The following is a 20,655-nucleotide window of genomic DNA, read 5'->3' as shown; positions in this document are numbered from 1 at the left end:
GTTTTGCATGTCAAGACTTTTTTTTTCTTTCGAATAAAAAATTGTACAATTTGAATTTATATAATTATATTGCACCTGTTTTGAAGTCCACTCACACACATATAAGTAGAGCATTTGAGATTACACAAAGTTGTTAAACTACGTATATTAATTAAACAATTGAATCAATCCAAACTTTCCATCAGAGAACTAATACTTTAACAAATTGCATATATCACTTAATCATACACATAGTCATTACATACTTAATTATAATGGCCCAAATTTCTACCATATGAAGATATTGTTGTACCTAGCTCCAAGTCTAATATGAAAAAGCTTAAAGTCTTCTGTAAAATGTAAATATGATAAAAAAGCTAACATTTGGTCAAAGTAGCTCTGGATTCTTTTGTAGCATATCCTTAATGTAAATAAGTGTTTTCGTAGCATATCATACGTAGAAAAGATCACGAGTTTCAACACTAGACTGCACACGACAACTAACTAAGCTAAGCATCAGTATGTTTATTCTCAATTGCATATTAGTGTTTACTCACTAAAACTAAGTAAACCATATAAAGAAAGAAGCCATTCAAGGAACAAGTTATCCAAAATCACTAGAGGAATAAGCTAAGCAAAAGCATAGAAAACTTGAAAGAAAAGAAGAAAAAAAAGAACCACTTGAAGTTCATATTTAAGTTTTTCCCTATGAGATATGGTACAGAAAACTAACTAAAATGATGAAAGAAAGCAAGTCCAACATACTATTTTCTCCATTGCAGAAAGGTAAGCTTATTTATTTTAAGAACTCAAGAAAAGTAGGAACTCAATTTAACCTCCTTCACCATATTCAAACATTCAAATCATGCAAATATTAATACTGTAAAATTACATCTAGACTTTAACAAATACCACAAGAAACTAAAGCTAATGATTTTGTATAAGAGGCATAGGGATGGGTTGGAAGTCTCAACTGTTTTCAAAACAAAGATTCAGTGGAGAACTTTTCAAATAACCATACAATTACTTAACTTCCTATTGTTAGTTGTATTAATAGCACAACTCATGTTCTTCTTCCTATAATTATGGATATATGTAAAGTTTTTTAACTGCACTAAAACCATGACAACTTTTTTCATATGGCACTAAACACTTTCTTATTTGAAATCAATGTATCTGATATGGATGACTTATATATTACGACTTATATGACCGATATGACTAATAATTTTATGACTGATAAGAATATGTTATGATGCATGAAATATTAATCACATGATAAGGACGTTATGACTGATATTCATGTCAGATTTATGATGTTTATGATATGTTACATGCTATGGATAGGTGTTCTGCTAACTTTGCCTGTTACGGTCGTACCTATATGAGTGTCCCTCGGGATCACTACCTTTTTATGACTGATGTGAGTTCGACGAGACCACTAGTCTATCATGTTATATTTTATGAGTGGTCTGATGGGGTCACTTACACCCCGATTCTCTTAGGTGTTTCCTTTGGATTTATCGAGAGCCCAGATGTGTCCCTACGGGATCAATGGATAGCGTGTGTTCGGAAACATGATAGTTTTGAAGAATTTCCTTACGAAACCCTAATGGGAAGTTAACAGACACCAAGTGAAACTAGTATTGGGTCCCTGGCTGAGTATATATATTTATTCTCATCCTTTTCTATGTTTAACATTTCAGAAAAATGTTAAAATAGAGGAGCGATGACAAGCGTCAAGAAGGATCCGTGACATGCCATGTGGAAACACAATTTTGCTTCTGCTTTTCATTGTTTGTTTTCAGTGTTTTGAGCTTAAATATTTTTATCTATTTGTTTTTATCATCTTTAAAATTTGTAAAACCGCTGAAGCATGTTTTTCATGGTATTTTCATGAAAATTTAGTTTTTATCTTTTCAAGAAATTCTCAAAATTGTTATTTATGGTAATTTTCTCAACTTAGTATAAAGAATTAAGTCGGTACAAAAATGAAGTGAAATGTTGAGATGAAATGATTTTTGTTACCCACTTGCTGTGTATTCTAGTATGGAATGTCTTATCCCTGTGTGATATAGGATAAGATGTCCCATTCTTGCTGAGTGATCTGGAATATGATGTCTCATACTTGCTGTGTGATATGGTATGAGATGTCCCTATTGTTGTCTTTCATACTTGCTATGTGATTTGACATTGGAACACGCACTATGAGTGATGGAACTGATGGACACTTATTGTTACGTTCAGATCACTTCACACAGCTGCAACTTAGCAAAAGAGTCACTACAAGAAATAGGGTCTCTCCTGACGTGACAAAGCGTCGACATACATGCCAAAGGGTGTTGGAAACAGAGATCTCTTAATGTATATAGTGTCGTCGGGAAGAAATTCAGAAGTACTGCGTTAGGGGTGTAATTCCCAATGCATAAATGTGAAGGCATTGAAAGTTTCTTTCTCCTGACGTCAAATATCTTTATGGATCGAGCACATCGACATATGGCAACTCCCGACGTGTCCATCCAATGTTAGAAGAAAGGCAATCCCAATGCAACGTCGAGAGTAGCTTCCTCGACACTGTGCTTACTGTTGGAATTTATGCCTAAAACTCGTAGTTTGTAATCATATTATATTCAATAAAATCGTTATTGATACTATAATCTTAAAGCCAATACACTAAGGACTTGAGGCTATTATATATAGTAAACTTGAACTTTATGTAGAGACATAAACGTGGATCAAGTTCGAGTATATAGCCTAAATAGTCTATAGTATACGAATACGGTTGAGTGCCTTATTCTGGAAAACTATGGATGCAGTCCGCTTTGTAGTTAGTACAAACGATGTGATCCTGAATCGTTCATGTAGAGACATGAAAGTGGGGGCATCCTACGTAAAGAGTTTACATAATACTAAAACCATGAAATAGTCACTTTTAAGTTATAATACCGTTAACTTTGTAAAACTGACTATTTCGTTTATAGATATCCAATGAAACTTAATCTTAATCCTAAGCTAACTATGAATTTCTGTTCAAATGGAATTATCCTTAGATCTGCATAGGTGAGAGCAGCTCAATGACATTGGCCCAATAAGCCTCCAATTTCAAGAGTAAGACCGGATGGATAGCTAGAGACATAGAGTGCAAGATAGAATTCACTCCTACCCATTCTAGGGTTAGTAGATAGGTTGTTTCCTTAAGAACTGAATCCAGGTCTTGAACAAGGGGTCCCACCCTCTCATTGGCCCGAGAGGGATTCGATTTAAAGGTTGGACCTTAAACCAATTGTTCAATAGTGGATCAGTGAGACTTAAGGAGAAAATATATAATCTTGAGGGTAAAACGGTTTGACCCAGTCGGGATTATGAAAAACTTGTGAAGGATTAACTTACTTATCATGGTCACATGGACACAAATATATATCTATAGTGAAGTGAGTGCAACTACGAGACTTTAGTGGAATGACCCGTTAGTTAACAAACGTTAATTAACTCGGTCTAAAGAGTTTAGCCAGTTAATCTCAGATCGTTGGAGCCCATAATCTATAGGTTCATTTGGTTCACTCGCTAGCTCACAAGGAATCAACTTAGAACATTATGATGAAATAATTCAAATTAGGTAAAGAGAGAGAAACTGACAAATATATATGATATAGTCATCGATTATATCTTAAGATATAGCTTCATGTTTAAATGTGATTTAAATATGAATATGGATTCATATTTGGAAGCTCATAATTGATGAAAAAGGTCAAAGATGTAAAAAGTCAAAATGTTGAATTTTGACTTTGAAAAATCAAACTTAGACCGACTTTATATTCAAATGTGATTTGAATTTTGGGAAATGAATACGGATTCATGCTTGGGAGGTTGAAATTAGTCAAGACAGACAAAATGGTTAAAAGTCAAACTGTTGACTTTGGACTTGAAAAAGTCAAACTTTGAATTTGATTTAAATGTTGAATTACCATATTGCCCTTAGACTTATTTAAATAATAACACTTGTTGAGATTTGACAAACTTATCACTTGCATGTGTGATATGCAAGTGGCTTATTGCATGCAAGACACCTAACCCACTAAGAATACCACGTGGTTAGATATGGAAGCTCTTGCATGTAGTTTGCTTGTAAACAAGTTTTACGCAAAGGTGAAATGACTCTTGGATTCGAAATTAAAAATTAATTTTGTAATTTAGAATTACAAAATAAAACCAAGAACTCTTTTCATTTGAGTTTTAGAATATATATATATATATATATATATATATATATATATATATAAATAAATAAATAAACCTAAAGGTTAGGTTCCTCCAAAGGATATCATCTCTCTATTTCCTCCACCATTTTTTAGTCCCACAACTCGATTCCAAATCCAGAGAATAGCGGGTAAACTCTAGTGGTCGTGCTGACTCAAATTCATGAAGAGAATACAAGAGAAGAAAAACTTCAAAGGTAAGTTTTTCTTTTAACCCTATCTATGTTATTTTAGGTTTGTTTTTTATGCATGTTAATCACTAAACTTGTTTAGTTGCAATTAGAGTAAAAATTTGATCCTAATTTCGCTGCGCATGTCTACCATTTTCATCACTTACAACATTGAGGAAGGGTTCTTCTTGAAGCATAAAGGCATTGGAAGATAATTTTAATTATTTTTTCCAATTTTTTTCCAATTTTTTTTTATCGTGAGATAGTTTTTTGAGTTTCGATTCTATTTAAATTCAATAACAACAAACACAAAATCAATAGAATCATTAAAATACAAAATTGTCATTTATATAATTAGAAAATAAATTCAAATTTTCAAACAATTACGTATTGTTTGAAGCAATTACATAAAAAGAAAAAAGGGTGTCATCTTTTCATTGCCACGGATGCCATCTTAAAAGGAGTCCACGCACCTACAATGACATGAAAGTAACTTTATATATTAGTGATAACAAATTACACAATTTAAAAGTTAAAATATATGCAGGGCAAGTGTTCAAGGTCCTTTGTGTGTCTGAGTCGTTTCCTTAATAATTGTAAGGTCCCAAAAAATTAAATATTTTTTTGGAGATAATTATCTTAATTTTATTTAATTATGTTTGAACTATTAAATGTTAATTTGAAATATTTGATTTAGAGTCGATGGTTTTATAGAATTAGAATTAATTAAATATTTGTTGGTTGAATAATTAATTAATAAGTAAAATTAGATTTGTGGTGTTGTTGAGATTGAATTTAATTAAATAATTTTGATATTTATTAAATAATAGCTCTGATTCGGTTTTGAGTTTGAGATTTGACCGCATTGAAGCACAATTTGCAGCTCTAAATTGCAGTATGTCTCTTCAAGAGGGGGAAGATAAGAGAAAAAGCTAAGAGAGTATTGGTGTGGGATAAGAAAGAAATGGGAAGGATGAATAAGAAGAAGAATCAAAGAAAACAACAAAACCTAACTTGAGAAAATGTTGTCGACGGCGGGCGAGGATTTTCGGAGACGGACTGTGGGAAACGATGCACGATGGTCTAGTCGACAGTGACGGAGTTTGGAGATGGTCGTGGCGTCTAGAGAGGTCGAGGGTGGCTATTTGTCTTATGGTCTGATCGACGAAAGACGTTCAAAGAGGAAGACAATTTTAAGAAAGGGATGAGAAGGCGTATGATTGGGAGGTTTTTTAATTAGATTTTATTTTAATAAATTTAAATAAATAAATTATTTAATGTTTTTTTAATTTTTATGACACCCAATAACTCTCATGCAAAGTAGAATCCGAAAAGAGCTTTTTCTTCGTGGTAAAAACGCACATTTTGACATTTTGTGATAGTTTTTTCTTCTCTCATTTTCATTTGGATTGTATTGTGAGATGTGATAGAATGTCATTTTTGGTGCAGTGTATCTGCACATGACTCAACCAAATAAATTCCAAAATAATTAAGCCACAATTACATGCACCAAAAGGGAAAAAAAAACCATACATTTGGAATCTTTAAAATAAAGAAAACTATACCCATAAAAAATGAAGAAGGGACCGATAGAGTGTGGACATATTAGAATCAAACAAAAACAAGTTTTGGATTTCCACTTACTATTCTAGAGGTGGCATTAAACAACAGTTTAAAGAGAGGAGGAAGTAGCAATTCATAAAAGAATAGTCTAATTCTAGAGCCACAAAAGAATATTATAACTTACTTGTTATCACTACTTCCTGTGTTTCCAAACTCAGCCATGACCGCCGCTCCTCTTTTCCAAAGAGTTGCAATTAAAAGAACCATTGACAAACTCTTAGACGCCACAATTTTCCTCCTCCTCCTCTCCCTCCTCGGCTACCGCCTCCATTTCCTCGCCACCAACCCCTTCAACTTCCTCCATTTCACCGCCTTCCTCTGCGAGTCCTCTTTCGCATTCACTTCCTTTCTTCTCCTCGTTATCAAATCCAACCCTTTTCATTGCATTACTTATCCCCACCGCCTTCTCGAACGGTAATTAACCATCCAAAGTCGTTTCATTTTTATTTCATGTACAGACGGTTTTTTTATGAAATTTGAGTTTCATGGTTTTTGAGAAACAGAGTTCAGGAGATTCCGGCAGTGGATGTGTTTGTTACGACGGCGGATGCGTCGTTGGAACCGGTGATAATTACGGTGAATACGGTGCTGTCTATTTTGGCTGTTGATTATCCGGTGGATAAATTGAGTTGCTATGTATCGGATGATGGGTGTTCTCCGATAACGTTTTATAGTCTAAGGGAAGCGGTGAAATTTGCTAAGATTTGGGCTCCGTTTTGTAAAAAGTATGGGATTCGGGTTAGAGCGCCGTTTCAGTACTTTGCTGATTCTTCAAGAGCCGATGAGTCCAAGGAGTTTCAGCATCACTGGAACATAATCAAGGTATATACAACTTTTTTTTGTCTTTTTTATCTTTTTGGTATCGTAGTCTACCATATTGAGAGAATAGCTGATTTTGGTATGTACGGTTAGAATTTCATAGAGAGACAACAAGAAAAGGTAGAAGCTATGGTACTTGTTTAGAATTTATGGTGTATATATATCACTTTATCTCTATCCTCCTCAATATTGAAACAAGAAAAATTCTTGAAAATTTTGTTGATGTTTGGAGTAAGTGATGAAGTCCAGTAGTTGTGAACTATTGAAGCTCAAGAAGTTGAAGGAAAATATTTTAGTGATAGTGCAACCTATATTAGCTGTATTGATTATTTGATATTTTATTAAATGAATTATTAATCTATTAACTATTTATTGTGTGAATCCCAAACAACATTTTGATGATTTGAAATTTATCAAAGTTGATAATTGATAATGTATAAAGTTAATATCTTTAAATGATAAAGAACCATAAAAGTGAAATTCACAAACAAGTGTTATGTGCTTTGCATGGTTGAATGTAGGGATTCTAATATTTTTTTTGAATGAATGGAAGTATGAATATATAGAAAAGTACATCTTATCCCAGTAATATTTTGGTTGAAGTAGTTTAAATAAAAATGATAAAATGTTAGTTGATTCATTGTTTTTCTTTTAAAAGAATTTGTATAAATTATTTTATAGAAACGATATGGAGTAAAATGGATATTGATTTCATGTTTGGGTTTGGTTGAGCAATTGAGTAAGTTTGTGATTGTAAAAGGGTGAGTACGAGACATTGTGCCGGAAGATCGAAGAAGCAGAAGAAGCATGGGACTCACGTGACTTACCATTTTTCTCCGGTACGGATTCCAAAAATCATGATCCAATTATTAAGGTACAAATTTTCAAACCCTAGACAATCACCAATTTTGCAATAGCTTATAAATATTTTAACTTATTTTGTTATTTTCAAAGAGAATATTTTTTTATCGTTCTGTTATTTTACAATTACATTTTTATTTCATGCTCCATTTCACGTCCGTTTCAACATCTCTACTTACATAGAATCTTTCTACAAATTGTTTACCGTAAGACTTTCTAAATGTATACTTTGAACCTTCGATTTTGTACCAAATGCTTACATGGAATTGTTAATGCTAATATCTATTAATTGATAATTGATTAATTTATTTTAATATTGTTGAAATTTACTTTGTTTTTAAATTTATTATTTTTACACATTTGTTATCATTTTCATAAATATATTTTAAGTTGCAAATTTCCCTTTCAATGGTGAAGACGTAAAATTAAATAAATCTCAAATCAAGCTAAAAAGTAAAAGAGATATTTTAAAAAATAACAAAATATTTAGAAATTCATTTTTTTTAATCCATTTAGGTCATTTTCTTTTTATATATATTTTTTAATAGTTTTTTTTTTCTTTCACTATCCACAGCCCTTTCTGAAAGTAAGATGATAATATTTTAAAACTTCACAATTAAACAAAGACAATATTTTTCTAAATTATATGACGTTGGAGATTTTTTTCTGACACCATGCCGGAAGAATCTTGAAATACACATTGTTAAAATTAATTATTTATGGAGTTTTTTTTTTTTTTTTTCTGTAATATAGTGTTTATGTTTTGAAACTGTCATAATTAAAACAGCTTGATTATATCTATATTAAAGTCTAATCGGTTTTATTTGTCTTATTTGTTATTGTGTATCTATAGTTATCTGTCCCTTGTGTAATGTGTTTATCTTTTGTGTTTTGAATCCATAGATTGCTATCTCACAATCTTTTTTAATATAAATATCAGTACATAAAACAATACAGAGAAAGAAAAACTGCAAGGACTTTGAATCACAAGATATGGATAAAATGAAGTGTGGTTGTTTTTTTGTTTTCAGTCATCTTATCTTAATTTGTTTTTTATTTCTCCAATAAATATATATTTATTCAAAAAATAATGATCTTTTCTGGCTTTTTCTGCAGATAATATGGGAGAACAAGGAGTATGAAAATGTTCTTCCTCACTTGATTTACGTATCAAGAGAAAAAAGGCTCAAACACTCACACCATTATAAGGCCGGTGCCTTGAACGTTTTGGTAAATTTCATCCTTTTCTTTTCATTCTATATTTTCCTTTTTTTACTACTTTTAGAATCCACGTAATTATTTATTATATCTTTATGTTACAAATATATTTACTCCATACCAAACTTACAAATAATAATTTAGTCATAGCTTATCATCTATCAACTTTATAATTAAAAGTTTGATTCTCTCATTCTAATTATTGTCTTCTACTTAAAAAAATAATAATAATGTTGTGTATGTATATATATACACTTTATTTGTAACTATTTATTACTTCATCCAAATTTACTCTCTACTTTGATGGGAGAGCCATGTAAATGAAATTGGTACAATTATGAGAGTATAACGTTAAATAGTTTAAAGATTAAATTGTAAAAAATAATAATTAAAAGTACATAAACAAAATAGTTCCAAACTAAATTGTTACTTCTACTAAGGTTGGAAGAGTCGACAAGTACTCTATTTTGTAAAACTTATTCATATACGTAAACTTTTGACGTAACGTAAAAGACTTACGAAAAGGACTAAGGCTAGAAAGTTGCTTTTAGATATAACTTGCTAATATTCCAAAAGTTTATTTTACTCCTGCATTCATCGACCAATAGTAAGATAGGCACGTGTTAGGGTAATTAAAATAGGTAGCATTTTTTGGGTTAATAATAATTAAGTTGATAGCAATAACAAGTATTTTTTAAAAAGTTGCAAAATAGCAAAATCTATAATTAATATACTCAATCACTAATATGCTTTTATTTGTGATGTATGGTTATAAGTACGAAAATATTTTAGTTTATATTGTGTCGTAGCTAGTTATTAATACATGTACTTTAGATTTAATTATTATATTTGCAAGTACCCTCGTAACATTTGCAGGCAAGGGTATCGGGATTGATGACAAATGCTCCATATATACTGAACGTAGATTGTGATATGTTTGTGAATGAATCGACTGCAATTCTTCAAGGAATTTGTCCCTTTATAGACCCCATCAATGATAAAGAAGTTGCATACGTCCAATTTCCTCAACGTTTCTATGATGGATTAAAAGATGACTTATATGGAAATCAATTAATTGTTGACATGGAGGTACGTAAGTTTTCCCTTGCTCTTTTATTTATTTATTATTGTTATTAAAAATGTATTGAGTTGATTTGTCGCTCGCTCAAACACAAGTACTGTAAACGAAAAGCACAAATAACAACTGTAACAAAAAAATATCAACTAATAACTCCAGTTCAATGATAAACCACACCTGTCTTGTGGACAATTTGTCTAAAAAAGATAATTCACTGATATATTAGTTGAGCAGTTACAACGTAGCACTTATTTGCAATATGACTAATGACTCACGTAGAGTTCAACTCACTGATCATCTAGACTTTCCTTAGATATGAGACTCCCTCTTAGATGTAGCTCTTAGACTGCTCTTACGTGTGAGATTCTTTTAGCTTTCAAGTACCTAGCTAGACTCCTCTTTAAGAGTGTTAATACTAGTGTAAGACTCTTCTCAATGCTATTATTTTCATTTAAATAAATAAATAAATAGAAAGTAATAACAATAACTTCTGATCCAAAAATGAAAGTTTGAAATTAAAAATTTTGTTTAGAAAAAAATGGAAAAAGAAGAGTAGAAAATGTGATGAGTAATTGGGGATGGCATATTGCAGTACATTGTTTCAGGGCTGGCGGGAAGTCAAGGCCCCAGCTACATGGGAACCGGTTGTATTCATAGACGAAAAGTCTTATATGGTCACTCCCCAAACGATCATAATATTAATGGTAATAATCCTTTCTCTTTTTTCATCTCATCTCTTCTCAACTCTAACTTAATTCAAATTCTTTTCTTTTCATTTTTTTTTTGTCAAGGAAGAAGTATTCAAGAAACTAAATTACGTAAAACATTTGGAAATTCCGAAGAATTCATCAAATCAGTTTCTTTTGCTTCAATGGGAACCACACCTTATCCCAACTCTTTGCAGTGCTCAATCGAAGCCTTACACAACGTCGCAACTAGTAATTACGAGCAAGATACTTGTTGGGGTGCTAAGGTTTGCGTTCTAATTGCTTTAACCCTTTCATCATATATATCTTCACTTTTTATATATACTACTGTTTATATCTTTATTCTAAAAATTAAAATAAACATTTTTTTTTGTATAATACTTAAAAAATATATATTAAACATTTATAAGATATTGATACCACTACTTCATACCATTATGGACAAAATGTGGGTTCCCTTTTTACTTGTATATTAGATCAAACCATTCTCTAGAATACAATAACATCCCATTACAAAGAACATACTATTTTATCATTCCTACAACTCAATGTGCTACACCAATATATATGCAATTTAATCTTCTTAATCTAAACTCTCTTTATGTCAGAGGAACTAATAGAATGAAGAAAAAAACAGTTGAAAAGAAATAAAACTAAATCATGGTTTACTAAATAAAAAGATAGATTGACATAAGAATTTTTCAAAATGAACTAAAATATTTACAAAATACAGCAAATATTGCATTTTATATCTACGACAGATAGACTGCAATAGATCAAAATAGATTATTGTGTAATATTTTTCTATAAAGTGTAAATATTTTTTGTTTTTTTTTTTTTGTTTTTGTAAAAGTAGTTATTTGTGTAGTTAAATGTTAAATATAGACGTTTGAAAACCAAAACAAAGAAAGAAAGGAAAGATAAAACCATATAGTAATTTGAACACAACTGATGTACTAAGAACCTGAAATTTAAATGTGTCAATATCTATTAAGATAGAAAATGCCACATTTAATCACTCTGGCATGTAAATTCGAAAATGAACATACATGCCTTCTAATAACCACTCAAAACAAATCCAAGATACTTCAGTGAATTAGCTTTTTGTCTCTTATTAGATTCAGCTGTGTAGCTACATTGTGACAACCCTCTTTAGAAACATTTGTTGACAATAACGTGTAACAGGTGGGTTGGTACTATGGGTCAGTGACGGAGGACATATTCACAGGGATGATGATCCAAGGAAAGGGCTGGAAATCCATATATCTAAACCCACAGCCAGCAGCATTTCTAGGTTGTGCACCAACAAATGGGCCGTCTACTTTCACTCAGCTGAAGAGATGGACAACAGGGTTCCTTGAAATTTTACTCACAAAGAACTGCCCAATTTTTGGCGCTGTCTTTGGTAAACTTGACCTAAAGGTGTGTATGTTCTATTTGTGGATCTATCTTTGGGGACCCAAATCCATTCCAGAGCTTTGCTATTCCATCTTGCCTGCCTATTCTCTACTCACGAACTCTCACTTCTTACCCCAGGCAAGTTTCACTCAAAATACATATATATATATATATGTATGCTATTTCTTTAGTACTGTTCTTTCTTGCTGTTGATTAAAAATATCAAAATGCCTTCTTAAACATATAGAATATATGCTTTTCTTTCTTATTAGTTTCTTGCTTTGTTTCGGTTTCTAATATATAGTTTGATAACCATTTGGGTCTCGTTTGGTAACCATTTGATATTTTGCTTTTGACTTTTGAAAATTAAGTCTATTTCCTCCTCCTTCCTTACCAAGATTTGATTCTTTCTAACTACAATAGTTGAATAATTCTTAGCCAGTTTTCAAAAACAAGTTTTTTGAAAGTTTCTTTTTTAATTTTCAGGGTTTCTAAACCATTAGTAAAAAACTGGATAACAAAAGAAAAAAAATTGGAGATGTAAGTAGTGCCTACATGTAAGCTTATTAATTTTAAAAGAATGCAAAATAGTTAGGGAATGGGACCTGTGGTTGTTTACAATTTCTTTAAAATGGTTTCAATCTATTTTACACCTGAATTCTTAGCTACATTTTTTAAAAAAATGAATAACATTTAAAAACTACTTTATTTATTTATTCTAATTTTCAAAACTTACTAACACACTCATAAATAGTAAAAAAAAGACAAATAAATCAATAGGGTGTGTTGTTGTCAAATTTTGACAAAGGGAAAACACACACTTGATCACTTATCTACGTGACAACAACGACAAATTTATAACTTGAGAAAGGGAAGGGAGGGCCTGCAAAACAAAAAAAAAATGGCTCTAATGTCTAAGCCAATAAGAAAATTAGAGAAAATAGAAGATGTTGGGAATTTCTTAGATATATCATACGAAGTCATAATGGTATTGGCTAAGAAAAGAAGATAACCTAATTGACCAAGGACTGTGCTTAGTTTCCTATTTCCTAAGGTCGCCCTCACTTGATCGTCTTCCTTGGACTATATATATCTTTGCCTTCAAATGTAACTTTGGGTTGAGGCATGTGTAAAACATGCCCCATTCAGCGTTTGGCAAAGGTCGGCTTCGACCTCAGCCACTAGCTTAAGCCTGACACAAGCCAGCCCCTTTTCTAGGCGTGCTTCAATCTCTAGTTGTCTCTTTTGGCTCATACCCTACTTCTTGACTTTTTCATAATAGAATACTAATTATACTTGGCCCAAAATCATCATATAACATTAGCCCTCACTCCCATGTTGGATCATGAGGGTTTGATTCGACATCAGAGTGAAATTTGTTAGAAATATGAAAATCGATTTCTTTAGGGTTTGTGCACTGCACCTAAAAGAAAAGATGAAAATTGATTTCTTGATAAGTGATGTGGTAATCTTGTCAGAAAGATAATCAATTTTCTTAAGATTTTTGCATCGTCTTAAAAAAGATGAAAATCAATTTATTGAGAGGTGAAGTGGCAATTTGTCGGAAAGATGAAAATCGATTTCTTGAAAGGTGAGGTGACAATCTTCTCGAAAAGATGAAAATTGACTCCCTTAAGATTTGTGTACTTCTCAAGAAAGATGAAAGTCAATTCCTTGAGATTTGAGGTGGCAATCTTGTCAAAAATATAAAAATTGATTTGCTTACGATTTATGCACCGTCTTGAAAAAGATGAAATTCGATTCATGAGAGGTTAGGTGACCGTCTTTTCCAAAAGATAAAGAAACAATTTCCTTAAGATTTATGTGTCATCTTGAAAAAAGATGAAAACCAATTTATAAAAGGTGAAGTAACATAATCTTGCCAAACGGATGAAAATCAATTTCCTTAAGATTTATGCGTCATCTTTGAAAAGACAAAAATCAATTTCTTGTGACTTTTTACAAGCATTGTTTTATTGAACACATGCTAAATAAAAGAGAAATTTAATTGTGACTGACCTCAAGCTCTTTCGCCATTTGGTTAGCCATAACCTCTGACATTTTGTGGTTCGCCTTAACCTTAGTCATCTTCTAGTCAACTCGACCTATGATGTTTTGTGGATCACCTTGATCGTCGTCTATCTCATTTTCATCATAAATTTTTGTCTTATTGTGGTCAACGACTTTAGTCATCTTATGGTTAGCCTCGACCATAGGAGTCCTCTGCTTTTTTGTTAAGCTAATTAAAGTTATCTTATGAACACACTTGACTCTTGCATTTAGGATCTTATGCATTAAGGAGAAACATATTACATTCCCCTTCTACCAAAATATTTGGTTACAGTAATTATATATTATTTTAGTGTCAATTGCAAACATTTCATAGAAAACTAATATTTATTAAAATAAATAACGAACAAAAGTAAGTTCATGTTTCATAATGAAAATATGAAAAATTTCAAATAAAAGAACAAAATCTATTTATGATAATGTTGCTTCGACTTCGGCTAGCAAACCACCATCATCCTATCTCTGATTTCTCATATTGGGTTGTTTGTTCACCATTTTTATGTCTTTTCTCGTGCTTCCCATCTTTACACACAAACTGTTTCAAGTATACATTAAAAATCACTTATTTAATATCATCTTTCAATTGATTTCATGCTCTTGTGAAGTGTCAAAATCTTGATGGTACATACAATATTTTATGTATATATTTGTCTTAAGCTTTCCTCAATGTTGGAGTAGATTGACATGTTGTATTTCCATAAGAATCTTGTCAGAAGAGATTGATTGTAGGGGTATATTTTCTAAATTTACTTGTTGGTTCACAATGAGGAGACCTCAACCAAGGTCGAGTAGGGGTGTTAAAAAAACTCAGTCACTCGACCAACTCGAATTACCCAACCTAAACTATAAGGGTTGGGTAGGGTTGGGTTGAATTATGTTTTAGGTTGGGTTGAGTTAGAAAAATGAAAAAAAAAAAAAAAAGGATCGGATTACCGGGTTGCCATGAAGGGTCAGGTTGACCCAACTCGACCCGGTTACATGATTTAACATGTCATTTTTCCATCGACTTCCCCTTCCCTTCCATATGTTCCCTTCGCACTTTGTAAACAATAGCAGTTCGTAATCTCTCACATTCTGGCCTATTGGCTTCCGTTCATTTGTTTGCACTTTTTATGTTCTGGCATTTACAAGTTCTGGCTGCCACACGTTTTGACTACCACACATTCCAAAAATCATTCATTCGCATTTCTCACGTTTCGACAATTGCAAGTTCACAACTAATCCCACTTCGCTCCCTTCGCAATCACAAACCGCACTCTCCTTCACACTTTTGTTCCCTTTGCACTCAACCTTCCCTTCGCATGCAACTCAGGCCTATTATCTCATGTTGTCGAAAAATCGCACGTTACAGCCGACAAGCCTATTGTAGTTTTGTTATTTTACAGCCGACAAGCGAAAAGTCACTTTCGCGTTAGGTTAGATTGGGTTGGGTTGGATTGACCCTTGAGTATTGAAGCGATAGGGTTCAGATTTTTTCAACCCGGTTACGTTGGGTTGGGCTATATTTTTTCTCCAACCCGACCCAACCAGGCTTATGTACACCTCTAAGGTCGAGGGTCGAGGTAACCTTGGCCAAGGTTGAGGTGGGTGTCGCTCTTTCAACCTTTTTATTATTGAAGTTCGCCCATTTGTATAGTCTCATTTGCATAGGAAACCTACTCCAGTTTCACATTCATGTGCCTCATTCTTCGACTTGACTTAACCCTCTACACTTTTATACTCTTGGGCTTTGGTTATGAATTCAACATAAGTGTTGGATTTTCTCTTACCAATCAAGTGAAAAGTCTCTCATCTCGCAAATTAGATCCTATAGTAATCAATGTTGCTCCATTAGTATATCCATCAACTTGAAGTGCTCACTACTAAAACATGCAACATATTCTCAATAAACTTTCACTTGGCATTTGCTTGACTGTCAGTAGATGCATGCTTCGCTTAGGTTGGTCTCTCCCGTCTAAGAACAAGTAATAAAGGCTCGAGCTAGTTCCTTGAAAGAGTCCATGATCCTCTCTTTACTTTTCTAAACTAGTCTAAACTGATCTCATTAAGGGACAAATGAATGCTCGACATTGAATTACATCAGATACTCTGTGAAGTTCAATCCAAGATTTATGGTTGTGACTTTGAACATCGAGAAAAGCTCAAATATCATGATATCTTTAGCAAATAAAAGGTTAACTTATTTTGGTTAGTGCCTCGAGATTACGTCATCATGTTTCTCTAGCCTTCTCAATGTTTCCTATCTTATCTTGGATCCTCATTAAACTCTACCTTCAAAGGAGAGCTCTTGATCCTGTTCTTGACCTTAACCTTGGCTCATTGTCTTTCCTCAGTCAAGCTTTGATGGCCTATCTCAAGTAAGGCTTCTCGATCTTGACTTCATCTTTTTTCTTTTAACCTGGTTCCTTTAACCATGATATCAATCGCCTTGGCTTCTATTTAAAATTCATGTCACACAGATTTTCCACTATGGATTTTAGACTGTTAGTCGTATTGGTCTTGTTATGCATAGCCACATGTTTCTTTGGTGGTCTGACAACCTCAACTCGTGCTCAAGATTATTTTCACCTAAATTACTTTCCTTTGATTTTTGAACATGAGACTTTATTTCTTCCACATCTTTAAACAAAGGGGCTTTTCTATGGTAGGATCAAATACTAATGGTTCCACCTGAACCATTGCCAAATGGTTCAGTAGTTTATCTAGAATCTCAAGTAGTTGAGTAAGACCTTGACCCATTTTAGTTACCTTTTTTTCCAACACCTTCATTCTCTCATTGGGTCAAGGTAATGTTGGATTACTTGTCCTTTGCAGATGTCGGTCTTGATTTGAGCCACCTTCATGCATGTTCTTGTTCTCCTCTCTTCACTCATGTTTTGCAAGGTATGCAAATTATTAGTAGAACACTTTATTCTCCACAAATGACGCCAATTATTAATATGCCACATCTTCGCCAAATTAAAAGAAAACACATTTGACCTTCGCATGATAGTAGTAGTGAATTTATAATTTGGGGAAGAAAGGACTATTAAAACAAAGAAAAAGGGTCTTGATGCCTAAGTTAGTAAGAGAATTAGAAAATAGAGAAGAAGTTAGAAGTTCTTAATACCTCATATGAAGTCATAATAGTGTACTTATAGATAAAGTTAGCCTAGGCTATTCTCTAAGGTTTCCAATCTACTCTAGCAAAAGGAGATAACCTTAACCAGCCAAGGATGTGCTTAGTTTTGTATTTGACTAAGGTCGCCAAGGATGTGCTTAGTTTTGTATTTGACTAAGGTCGGCTTCGGTCTCAACCTCATTCGAGCTTCCTTATTTGGTTATATATTGAGCTTCAAGTGTGGCTTTTAGTTGGGGCACACATAAAACATGCCACATTAAGTATTCGGTAAAGATCATCATCAACCTCAACCCTGACTTGGGCCTGACCTAAGTCAACCCCTTTTTACACTCACTTCAGTCTTTAGTTGTCTCTTTTGGTCTGTACCATATGCTTCTTTTCAACTTTTTCATTTCAAAATATCAATTATAATCTTGGTCCAAAATCACTCATAACATGTAGGAATGGTATCAATAGGCTTTATTTTCATAAACTAAAAAACTAAAAGATAAGGTCTCGTTTGGTATCCATTTGATTTTTTGTTTTTCATTTTTGAAAAATAAATCTACAAACACCTCTTCCACCTCTTGTTTTTTTTTTTTTCCTTGCATTATCTTTTATCTACCAATATTTTTAAAAACAAGTCAAGTTTTGAAAACTAGAAAATGTACTTTTTTTTAAATATTCTTAAAATTTGGGTGAGAATTCAACTTTTTTTAATTAGGAATAGAAATGGTTACCAAATGAGGACTAAATGATTACCAAACATATTATAGCTTATCAAATTGTAATTTTTATTCTTTGACGACTTTTAAATTTATTTCACCTTGGTCACTAAACTTTTAAGATGTCATATTCTGGTGTTGGATCTTTGAAAAAAAAGATCACTTTAATTCTCTCTCTTATTATGCTCTTAACATGAATTAAATTCATAGTTTTGAGTATGTTTACCAGCATAACGTGAGTAAGTTTCAAGCCATGCATGCATAAAGGTTATTGTCAAATATTTTCTAGGAAGTGAATAGATGGAAAACATAGTACATCACAAGATGACGAGGAGTTTTCTAAAAGTTCAACAACAAAAATAGGCATTTCAAAAGTTTATGGGGTCAATATTTAATAAATATAGGGAAAGTTTAGAATGAAAATGACATTTAAACCTAATTTCCCCTAGATAAACCAAAGTAATTTTCTAATTGCCATTAGTAAACCCATTAATATCTTAATGCAGATACACGAACGTGAAATATTGATTCCAATTTTACTTGTACTCCTCTACAACCTCCAACAAGTGTTACAATACTTGAAAATGGGACAATCAATTAGGGCTTATTGGAACAACCAAAGAATGGCAAGGATAAAAACAATGTGCCCCTATTTCTTTGGAGTTGTTGGCATTGTGCTTAAGTTTTTAGGATTGTCAGAAGCATTGTTTGAAGTAACAAAAAAGGGGTTGATTACTGACGACGGTGAGATTGACGAAGGTTTGTTCATCTTCGATGACTCACCATTGTTTGTGCCTGGTACAACAGTTTTGATGATGCAGTTAACGGCGCTGCTTACGAGTATATGGAGACGGCCAACCGAGCCTGGTGGAGTAGGGGAAGTGATATGCAGTGTGTGGTTGATTTTGTGTTTCTGGCCATTCTTGATGGGGATGTTTAGGAAAGGAAGATATGGACTCCCATTTTCCACCATTTGCAAGTCTAGCATTCTAACCTTGTTGTTTGTGTACTTGTCTCAAAAGACAAATATATAGGGCAAAAAGAACTTATGTTATTTGTCTTGTTTTGTTTTCCAATAATATATTTGTATTTGTTTTTTATTAGAATAAAGTGTGTATAAATTTATCAGCATTTAGCCTTTTTTAGGTTAAACCTTCCAATGGAGTTGGGATTTTGTGATCAATTACTCCAGTTTCGGATGGGATATGTTCTTTAATTGCAATAACTTTCTTTTAATTAACAGTGGATGTGTTTCTTTTAGTAAAATGAATGTGGAAGTATGAGATATGTGAATCATATTAAGTTATGCTTGTGTTGTTGACAAACTTTGAGAGGGTTATCATTGTTGTTGTATGTATTGAAGGGATTTAGAGCGGAAACATTTATCAGAACCTTTTTCTTAATTAATTTTGGAATTAGAAATACGTATACATTAGCAAATTTACTCAAACAAATTTACTTAAAACTAAAATTATTAGTTATATATATATATATGCTTGTTTTTAAAATAAAAATTAGAGTTATAGAGAAAATTGTATTCTCTTGTATTTATATAATTTGTATTGTAAGTAAAACTTTCAATGCATTCATTACGTGTTAAACTTTCGTTGTTGCAAGTTTAGCTTTGGGCCGTATTATGATAACTCCAATCATATAATTGTGTAAAGTTAAGTTTCATTTGTTATTTAGGTGGATAACTTGTTAAGAAAACCTACTAAGAAAGTATTTGTAGAAAGTTCACTAAGCGAGCAAGCTTTATCTCAAACCTCTTTTGTAGAATATTTTTTACGATAAATTTTATCATTAACTTTTCAGCCATAAGGACCTTGTTGCGTTCTAAATTTGGGGTGTGCAAGGTCCAAGCTAAAGCTTTTGAAACTTTATGAAAAATCCCATGAAGGTGTTTTATAATTCGTTTTAACAAAAGTTAAAAGAAAGTAAAAAAATAAAGATAATTTCAAAATTTTGTTATTCTTTTATTCAATGAAATAAGAACTTCAATGTTGTCGTCTCTCACCAAAAATAAGAAGCAAAACTTCAACAGAGTTGAAGGTAAAAAGTGAACAAATGGCGATAAGAGTTGCACTTGAGGAGAGAAACAGACTCATAGAGTACCTATGATTTTTCACTCAACGTCAAGTCCCAACTAAATAAATAAAAGCTTCTTCGCTAAAAGAACCCAAAATTCTTTAAAAAATTTAGCCATTTCTAAAAATTGAAAAATAATATTTTCTATGGAATGAACATGGATCTGGAAAATCACAGGTACAGTTGTATTTAGCCATTTCTTAAGCTTGTCACATTCTGAACCTAGAAATATTCTCACAGTGGGGAGTATGCAACGAGAGTAAACCCTACTGGCAAATAAGATTAACTTGTATTATCAAAAGTTTGGGGATGCGAAAGGAAGAGAAGTCTTGAAGGTGGAATCGTGCTTGGGAACAAGCATTTAAATGGAGCTATATATGCTTGAGGACAAGCATCGTTTTAAATTTAGGGGTGATAACCTGTAGAAACACAACTTATTATAGTTTTTTAGGTAAGACAATGGAGCCAAAATGTAGGATAAAAGTGTCAAAAGACGTAGCTTTCATCACAAATTTATAAAGATAAGAGAATATAGTTTACATGCCTATTTTACCATGATTTTT

At 32.4% G+C, this 20,655-nt stretch overlaps 1 protein-coding gene across 1 annotated transcript; it reads left to right on the top strand.

Annotated features, from left to right (window-relative positions):
- The first annotated feature begins 6,087 nt into the window (after positions 1-6,087).
- On the top strand, positions 6,088-19,270 carry LOC101209242 (cellulose synthase-like protein B4). Its single transcript, XM_011651690.2, has 9 exons — positions 6,088-6,442; positions 6,532-6,850; positions 7,608-7,721; positions 8,825-8,938; positions 9,803-10,015; positions 10,597-10,708; positions 10,796-10,977; positions 11,897-12,247; positions 18,511-19,270. The coding sequence occupies exons 1-9, from the start codon at positions 6,189-6,191 to the stop codon at positions 19,036-19,038; spliced, it is 2,187 nt and encodes a 728-aa protein (XP_011649992.1). The 5' UTR covers positions 6,088-6,188; the 3' UTR covers positions 19,039-19,270.
- The last annotated feature ends 1,385 nt before the right edge of the window (positions 19,271-20,655 follow it).

This window comes from Cucumis sativus, chromosome 2 (assembly GCF_000004075.3).
Source record: "Cucumis sativus cultivar 9930 chromosome 2, Cucumber_9930_V3, whole genome shotgun sequence".
Classification (NCBI taxonomy): Eukaryota; Viridiplantae; Streptophyta; class Magnoliopsida; order Cucurbitales; family Cucurbitaceae; genus Cucumis; species Cucumis sativus.
The sequence above is the reverse complement of the archived record's forward strand: the minus strand, read 5'-3'. Positions and strand labels throughout refer to the sequence as shown.

What these genes read in the sequence shown, in the direction of transcription:
- LOC101209242 (XM_011651690.2), top strand. Translation starts at nt 6,189, where the DNA reads ATGACCGCCGCTCCTCTTTTCCAAAGAGTTGCAATTAAAAGAACCATT. An exon ending in ATCATGATCCAATTATTAAG is followed by an intron (nt 7,722 to 8,824) that starts GTACAAATTTTC and finishes CTTTTTCTGCAG; the next exon opens with ATAATATGGGAGAACAAGGA. An exon ending in AATTAATTGTTGACATGGAG is followed by an intron (nt 10,016 to 10,596) that starts GTACGTAAGTTT and finishes GGCATATTGCAG; the next exon opens with TACATTGTTTCAGGGCTGGC.